The 9,261-nt window shown below is 37.7% G+C and overlaps 1 protein-coding gene across 2 annotated transcripts; it reads left to right on the top strand.

Annotated features, from left to right (window-relative positions):
- Positions 1-4,228: 4,228 nt before the first annotated feature.
- On the top strand, positions 4,229-8,901 carry irx6a (iroquois homeobox 6a). Of its 2 annotated transcripts, none has more exons than XM_067400714.1 (7): positions 4,229-4,566; positions 5,404-5,667; positions 6,067-6,176; positions 6,281-6,576; positions 6,681-7,322; positions 7,742-7,856; positions 8,415-8,901. In XM_067400714.1, exons 1-6 carry the CDS (start codon positions 4,501-4,503, stop codon positions 7,849-7,851), a joined length of 1,488 nt encoding a protein of 495 aa, XP_067256815.1. In that variant the 5' UTR covers positions 4,229-4,500; the 3' UTR covers positions 7,852-7,856; positions 8,415-8,901. The 2 variants fall into 2 exon arrangements, with proteins under 2 accessions (XP_067256815.1, XP_067256814.1); XM_067400713.1 differs by having other exon boundaries at positions 7,742-7,847.
- The last annotated feature ends 360 nt before the right edge of the window (positions 8,902-9,261 follow it).

Genomic DNA, 9,261 nt, shown 5'->3' on the forward strand with positions numbered 1-9,261 from the left:
TATGAAAAAGCAGAAAAGCTTTGTGAAATTCATTAAAGCAGCCTGAGAAATGTATTAAATGAGAAGGTGAAGCTGGCTGTTGGTTTAACCTTTCTGCTGTGAGGCTTTGAGCCTCCATAATCCCTATGCAAGGCTAACAGAGGCCCAGACACACACACACACACACACACAAAAGTAAACGAAGAGACCATTCAAATTCCCTTGTCACAGAGAATATAATTCAAAGTTTGGCAAACTAAAAATTATCCATATTTCCATCCATCTATCCACTTCAGAAGAATGCGGACCAAACACATTCTTAGGAATGGATGTGTTGGAATCATATCAGAAAGTATCTCCTAAAAATGATTAGATCACCTAAAAAATAAATTCAGTCACCCTCATGTCATTCCACACCCGTAAGAACACAAATTAAGATATTTTTTATGAAATCCGAGAGCTTCTGACCTCCCTATACACAATATCATTATTGGCCGGCTCCTGCGTCAGCATTACACTCATGCGTCGTTTTGCTCATGTATACAGCCTCGGCCAATACTGAGCTGCTGTTCTGACGTAGAACTCGGAAGCACTGCACTGTATTTCCTAGTGTATTAGACTGACAGGGAAGAGAAGAAATTGTTGAATAAATTCGTTATTTTTGTTTTTCACGTACAAAAAGAATTCTTGTCGCTTCATAACATTAAGGTTGAACCACTGTAGTCACGTCGACTATTTTAACAATGTCTTTCTGAGCCTTGAAATTGGTTGTGAAATTGCTGTCTATAGGGAGGTCAGAAGCTTTTGGATTTCATCATGTGTTCCGAAGATGAACGAATGTCTTACGTGTTTGGAAGAACATGAGGGTGAGTAATTAATGACAGAAATTTCATTTTTCGGTAAACTATACCTTTAAGATCCTGAAAGCAGTGAGACCATAGTGATGAAAAGTGATAGGTGTGTAGGACTGGTCAGTGTGCTCTACCTCTTCAATTAAGGTTGATTTAGCTTACGACCCCCCTCCACCCCCCAGTACTGATCATAAGGGGCCGCTCCATATGCATTATGGATGAGGCTGCCAATATGCACTTGGGCTATCATGCGTGCCCTTGCAAAAGGCTTTAGAAAACCTACAGTAAACTATCACATAGGATATTCTGACCTTCCTCTTTCTCTTATTGTGCTCATAACAGGAGAGGTGTGTGGAATAATCACTGATCTAGGCCATAACACAAGGGGAAGAGTGGAGATAATTTAAATTAGAGATTTTATTTAGCATTTAAATGATTTGAAAATCCTCAATAATCAGACTTGTCCTCTTTGATTACTAACAAACTAATGGTAAAACCTTTTAAAAGAGACCTTGGCTAGTTAGCACATGGGCAATATCTATAGGGTTGTGTCAAAAGTCCAATTACACATTTTCACTAACAGTTTTCAAACTTCAAGAAAACTTAAATCAGAATATGTTTTAGGTTTATTACAATTTTAACATCCTGTGTTTTCCCACTGTGAATACAACAAAAACTATTATTTTTTTTTATTTTTTTTTAACTATATAATGAAGGTATAGTTATTAACAAAACATAAAACTGTATTCTAAAGACAAGGGTATTCTTCATAAATGTTAGTCATGTCACAATTTTATTGGGTTAAGTTTGTGTTTTCAATGTTATACATCAATTTAAATATAGCTAATATTTGTTGGCCAAATTTGGACATTTCTAAGCATTATCTTATCTATTTTGCTGTTTTGTAAACTTTTTATTTTTTACTATTTGCCAAAAAAAAAAAGACTTTGTTCTTTAATCGCATATACATCCAATAATAACCCTGAAGTAAAGAAAATTGAGACAGCCTCAGTCCCCCCTACATTATATATATATATATATATATATATATATATATATATATATATATATATATATATACACACACACACACACCATTTCACAGTAAAATCTCACCAGTTCCTATGAAGTAACACGTCTGTTACCACAAAGCAGATACAAAGTATCCTACAGAAATAAAGGAAGTTCAACAGAAAATGAAAATTGTCATTTTCTCAACCTTATGTCATCCCAAACTCCTGTCTTCTGTGGAACATAAAAGAATATATTTTGAGACATGTTTGATAAGTGTTTTTGTCCATACAATGGAAGCCAATGGTCACCAAAACTGTTTGTTCTTCAAATTATCTTTTGTGTGTGTGTGTTCTGCAGAAGAAAGTTGGTCTAGAAATGGCGTAAGAGAGAGTAGATGATGACAGAAGTTTTATTTTTTAACAGTCCCTTTAACTGACTGTTCATCTTGTTCATGAGAATAAATCAAATCTGCTAAAATGTGGCTTTTTTATACTTCTCTGTTTTCCAAATGCTCGACACAGAATATGTTGGGACTGCGGTGAGTTGAACTGAACGTGGCTCTTGATGGGCCTGCAGGCTCCCGTCTTTACAGCTTACCCAGCTCCATCACCACGACCCTTCACTTACTCGCAGCTCTCTGGCGCCTCTCGAAGAGTGAGCATGTAATCGCAAAAAGATCATCGTGGACAAGGTTCTCGTCCTTTTTAATGCAGGGTCATTGAACTATTTATCTCATGTTATCTATATGAAAATGATACAAACTGAGAGTAGAAGAGATCGTCGCGGATTTCCAAGCGCTTGGAAGCGACCGCGTGCGCTGGTCTGCTGCGCGTGAGGAATGCAAAATGAAAGGAGTGGGCTACTACTCAGTTCTTTTATTTTAGATATCCCACAGTTAATTAAATTAATATTTCACAGGGTGATGATACTAATTTAAGTCGTAGGATAAGGACGGGTTTTTTTTGCCTTTATCAAGACTACATGTAACCAAAGGGTCGAAATCAAATTTTCTTCTGGTTAATAAACAGGGTCAATAATATCTTAATGGTAATCTAAAATGAAAAAAAAAAAAAAAAAAAAAAAAAAACGTTTATATGATGGTTAAGTTTAAGGATGGGGTAGCTCAGAATAAAAACAATATAGGCCTAAATCATGTTCCCACCTTGATAGAAAAACAAGCGTGTGTGTGAGTGTGAGAGAGAGAGAGGGAGGGGGGGGGGGGGGGGGGGTCGTCTAATTATATTGTCTAAAACATTTAATAAAACTGCATGTATTAAGCTTTATCCATACTTATTCCGCGTGAGGGAGCGTTATTTCTACCATCCCTTTCAAGTACGCATCCTTCAATTAGAATGCTGTTCCCGTCGCCTCCCACTACTGCCGTATAATTAGACTTGAGAGATTCAGCTAATTTCTCTCTCTCTCTCTCTCTCTCTCTCGATTCCATTCTGATCGTCTAATTTCACCTCAAAGGCATATTTTCACGGTGTAACTCGCTGGTTAAACAAGGCCATATCCATTTGTTAATTGATGCAATTACGCATTTCTCGTAATGGTCGCGTAGGTCCCGAGATACGCATCAATCAGTTTTCTGTTGACCTGCCAGAGGTTCTCTTCACGTCTGCCGGGACTGGCCCTCTCTCTAATAGAGAGAGATGGAAACATCATCTCAATTAACATCAGGTCGGACCTCTGATCGGTCAGACAGATGCGAGCAAGGGTCCAGCATATCCCTTCTTCAGTTCATTTGCTCATCATCAGGGTAGTGTCTGAAATGTAATAATAATAATAAGAGATGAGTCCAAAGCATAATTTTATCGGTAAAATAGATAAAAGACAAATATATTATTATTTATATAGATAGAAATAAATTATAGTTATGATTAAATCTGATATATTGTGATATATTAACTTTATAAACCTGAAAATATTTTGCATGACTAAAATAAGGAGAACACGGATATCTACCAGGTAATAAAGCGTTATTTGGCATTACAACCTCATTTTCAATTGAATATCCAAAATAATCTTGAAAGTCGAATATATATATATATATATATATATATATATATATATATATATATATATATATATATATATATATATATATATATAAATACTATTGCATTTAGCAAGCCCAGTGTTACTTTTTTGCTCTCGAATTCTTAAAATAAACTACTGTTTAAAAAGAAAAGGGGAAAAAAAAACAGAGGGGACAGGGGTGTGCAAAACACACCTCAAGAAAAGCGCGAAGCATGACGTGATTGGCAAAGACATCATTCTATCCTCGCCGTCCCGGGATTAGAATGACGTCACACTGATACCCGTGCATGGATGAATTCTAAAGAACTATAGAGGCACAAATAATAGCACAACCACAAGTTCATATCTTGCAAGTCTTACGTTATCCTTTAAGCTTTCTACAGCTGTTTAACAACAATATTTTTGTACTTGATGAAGCTTAACTCTAATTTCTCATTCCTTAAGGGGATTATCTTATACATATAAACTAGGGCTGGCGTAAACATCCTCAGTGCTTCCCAGTTAAGTGCAGTCATCTATTATTGAGCGAAAGGCCGAGTGTGGAAATGTGTGTAAGACGGTGGATTTGAAGTAGATTTGGTTTCAATCGATCAGCAGGAGAAGAATATTGCTTATGGTAACAAAAGAAGCAGCTATGTCTTTCTCTCAGTTTGGATATCCTTACAATGCAACTTCTCAGGTAAGCATGAAAATAATATATTTTTCTCATGTAGATACTTAATGAGCGCGCATGCATAGTCTTTTTTTTTTCCACATTGTGTCATAATCTCTGTACTCGGTATAACAGGCAGCAGCAGCAGCAACGGATTGTTCTGTCACTAAGTCCTAAACTAAAGTTAGGCGATATCGTGGGGTTTGTCAATATTTATAGTAATAGGTTATTTGAATTATAAATGACCTCACGTGTTGTTGTAAACGTGTAAATTACCTTTACGGTGTAATTGTTTAGACTGAAAGCGAGACTCCTCCCTTTGCCGGTAGCCTTTGCAAGTCTGTGTGTCTAAACTAATTAGACATTTACAGATAACTGATAGATAATTTCGTCATCATGACTTACAACCAATTATAGTTTTATTTTAATGTAAAAAAGACAACTATATTGGCAAAAGAATCCGGGCTTGCTGGTGGATAGCCTAACTTTCTTTCCCTGACGCAAAACTTAACAGAAAGTTTTGACAAAACAATAGTTTTGTTGATTTTTTTTTTTTTACACTGAACAAGTAAATCAGCTGACAAGAAATAAGGTTCGCCTTTTCTTTTTAAAAGGTATGTTTGTGGATATTTAATAAAAAAAACAACACAGTCTTAAATTAAAATGAAAGAACACTTCTTATCTTTATGAATAAAACGCATGAACGAGAAGAAATTGAAAACTGTTACAAAAAGGAAGACTTCAGTTCTCCACAAAGCTTCTTAACGTAATCTTACCTTACTTTTGTTTTACTAAGGAAACTGTGCGCATGATTTGCAACGCAAATATAAAATGACATGTCTATCCACAATTTTCTTCATGCAGTTCTTCGTGTCGGCAAACCCCAGTACGACTTGCTGCGATTCGATTTCCAGGTCGGTGACGGAAGGATCGAGCGCGTCTCAGACCGCAGCCTCCTTCTGCTGTCCCTCCTATGAGAACCGGCTGCTGGCGAGCACGCGGACCGAGCTCAACGCCGCGCTCGGGATGTACGGCTCTCCCTACGCAGCAGCAGCCGCGGCAGCCGGGCAGAACTACGCCAACTACTTTCCGTACAGCGCCGACCCCTCTGCCATCTACTCCAGCCTGGTACGTGTAGCGCTCTCAGCAGATATAGCGCGGGTCCTCCGTTCAATCGATTGACTCATTCAAGTCACGGCTTGTTATTGATTATTTTGGCTTGGTAAGAGGATCAAGCTGTCAAGCTGTCTGGTGAAATAACTTTGAATAATCAGAAGAAATAAACAAATGAATGGAGTGACACTGCATGTCATGTGCTTGATGTAATGCCTATAGTTTAAAGGGGAATAACTAAACAGAAAAGTTTTTTTATAGTTTATCATGTAAGTTATATATTTTAGAGACAGTAAGAAGGTAAAAGTGCTGTTTCCATTCTAAATAACAAATGTCTTTTGCTAAGTACAGTACCAGTAATATATGAAAGCTATATCACATATTAAAGGCTTTTTTGTTTTTTTAAATCTCTAGAACCCACAATATGAAATCAAAGAGGGGTCAGGCAGTCTTCATGGCACTATAACCCAACCTGCCGCCTACTATCCATATGACCACTCACTTGGCCAGTACCAATACGATAGGTGAGATTTGCATCTGTCCCACCTCTAATATGACACATTAAAACATGCTGAAAATACAAATGCTGTCAAAAATTCTAAAGATGCTGCTTTTTAACTTTATCCAGGTATGGGACGGTTGATTTTAATGGGTCAACACGACGAAAAAATGCCACGCGTGAGACGACAAGCACTCTTAAAACATGGCTTTATGAACACCGGAAGAACCCATATCCTACAAAGGGTGAGAAGATCATGCTGGCCATCATCACCAAAATGACTCTCACGCAAGTGTCTACCTGGTTTGCCAATGCTAGAAGGAGACTAAAAAAAGAAAACAAAATGACCTGGTCCCCTAAAAACAAAGCAGGCGATGACAGGAAGGAAGACCTTAATAAGAGTGACCCAGACAGCATTACCAAAGGTACCTCATAACTCTTGTCAGCTAATAAATTAAATGTTTACTTTCTGTAAATAAAAACAAAAAGCATTAAACTCTGTTTGTTGTTTGCAAATCCTCTTGCATAGATTCCAAAGACAGTAAAGATGAGCGGGACCTGCAGTTCAGTGACCTGGATGACATAGAGGACGAGGACTGTGACAAGCTGGACAGTGACTGTGAGAAATCAGGTCAGGATGACCTCCCGATTTCCTCCCCTCCAAAGAGAGACTGTAACCCTGACCTCCCGCTCCACTCGAACTTCCCATCTTTTCCCTGTGGTCTAAAGGGTTTGGGGCCTCTGAACCCCGATTACCTGGATCCTTTGGGATCCAAACAACAGCAGCAACAGCAGCCCTCACCTCAGTCCACCTCCATAAACACTGTGACACTATCTCATTTTGAGTCGTCGGAAAAGCCTCGGATCTGGTCGCTCGCACGTACGGCTGTCGCAGGGGTTGTATTAGGTACGCAGAATGGTGGGGATGTACGAACTGGGCCCGTGGACTGTCCAATGCAGGGAGTCAGGCTGCCCACAGTCGGAGGAGTGCAGTGTGGGGAGCTGAAGGGCCTTCAGGACCCTACAAACCTCAGCAATACTGAAAGCCTTTACCAAGAAGGACTGCAGGGGATACACAAGGCATACAGTAGCGGGAGCTACAAGACCCTTCAACTTCATTCTTCATCCTATCCTGGACTGACAGAATCCTGCCAGTACTCCTCAATGGAAGGTACATTTTTCTGTGTTTACGGTTCATTACAGAGCTATAGAAATGAACAAGTTATTAGCTTTCGTAATTCTAAATGATCATGTAATATTTCAAATATTCAAAATACCAGTAACACTTTATTTTAAGGCGATGTAGCTACTGAAGTTACATGCACTTACTATAGTAATAACAGTAATTGACGCATAATTAAAATCAACTAAACCGTAATCCAAACCTTAACCCTAACCCTATAGTACATGTAGTTAATAAATACTACTCAGTACTCATTTGTGTAATTACACTGTAATAACATCACCTTAAAATAAAGTAACTAAAATACCTGACTAAATATGCAAAATAAAACAAATAAAACATCTGTATACAAGCTAAGTCTGTTTATTGACAGTTGTTGTGATCTTGTGTGTTTGTATGTACTACAGGCTTCCCCGGTGCAGGAAAGACAGAGATAGAATCCAATGAACTCAATGACACATGTCCAACAATCCAGAATACTAAGACCACTGCATTCAGACCTGTGATGAAGAGGTGAGGCAGGTGAGCATGAGTGAATACACACATGTTAACACATGTACCTATTATGGGGTTGTACTTATATAACTGATATCCCTCACATAATGACAAGAAGGAAAATGATTAACACATTGCATAAACTTAATATGTACTAGCTTTAAGAAAGATTTGCAAAGAGCATGCATTTAAATGTGTCTGCAAACTATTGTTTGGCTACAGTTTTTTTTTTTTTTTTTTTTTTTCTAAAATAATCCAATCATCTAGGATTACATAATGTGTCACCCCACAGCCTGCACTCAAATAATGCCATTACACATACTCACTATAGAAAAGCATCTCTGATAACAGTAAACATTTGCGCTGCGCAGCCATCGGCTAACTGATGAACATTATTGGATTGCTTTGGCTATTTCAGCTATACTGCACAACTAAAAAAACAATGATGCATCTTTCCAAGTGATTTGAGGAAAAGAGTTAAAATCCATCACACAGTTATCCAATATTACCTGTACCCTTTTCATCTAGCCTAACTTTCACAATATTGGCTCATACTTGTACATTTCCCTTCTCCCTCTGAAATAGGACTGCGGAAATGCCAATAAACATGGGGACATTTTTATGATCTACATTATGCACTATGGAATGGAGTCAATGAAGAACTATAAGCCCGTGGCAGCAGACACTTGAAATAGTAGCACGATGAGTATGTGCACTCTTCCTGGAACTGTGAAAACTAGAGGCAGCCCTAATTTTGCACAATATGATTTGATGGTGTCAATAACTTTATGCAATGTTTTGTGTATGAGGATAAATTGTGATTTCTTATGTTTGCATTGGCAATCGTAGTTTAGTAATTCTATTTATCTATTTATTGTTTGATTATCCATCAGCTTTATTTATCTGTTACCATGAGTCCTCTCAAGGTTTTGTTGTGTGTTACATTTATTTCTATGTGGTCATGTATTTAATGTTATGTGATTTACTTTTTTGGAAGCTGGTGTAAACTTTACAGTCAGTCTTTTTACTTTTTATTTACTAATCAAAAATAAATGAGGTGCGATACTGTGCTCCTGAGGTAGTTTATACCAAGAAAACTGTGTATAAATGTCATGTTATTTATAAAATATTTTATAAGAACTAATTTTCTCATTTTTGTTTATTAATTAATCAGATATAGCTCTGCACTGTTCAGTTCATCCTCTCGACTCTATGCGTGAACGCTGGACATTGTTGGAAGGTCATAAATTCAGACAAGGACGTGAATGGACTCTGCAAGGTTGCGAAGAAAGGGTACATCCGTTTCTCATTGTCATTATTTAATCGGAATTGGCATCAAACACTTTGTTACTGTTCAGGCTCAGAGCGAGGCAGGAATTGGTTATGAATGCAGCTTTGTCTCCACTGCGCGCGAGCAGATTCATCATCATCC

This window comes from Chanodichthys erythropterus, chromosome 11, assembly GCF_024489055.1.
Source record: "Chanodichthys erythropterus isolate Z2021 chromosome 11, ASM2448905v1, whole genome shotgun sequence".
Classification (NCBI taxonomy): domain Eukaryota; kingdom Metazoa; phylum Chordata; class Actinopteri; order Cypriniformes; family Xenocyprididae; genus Chanodichthys; species Chanodichthys erythropterus.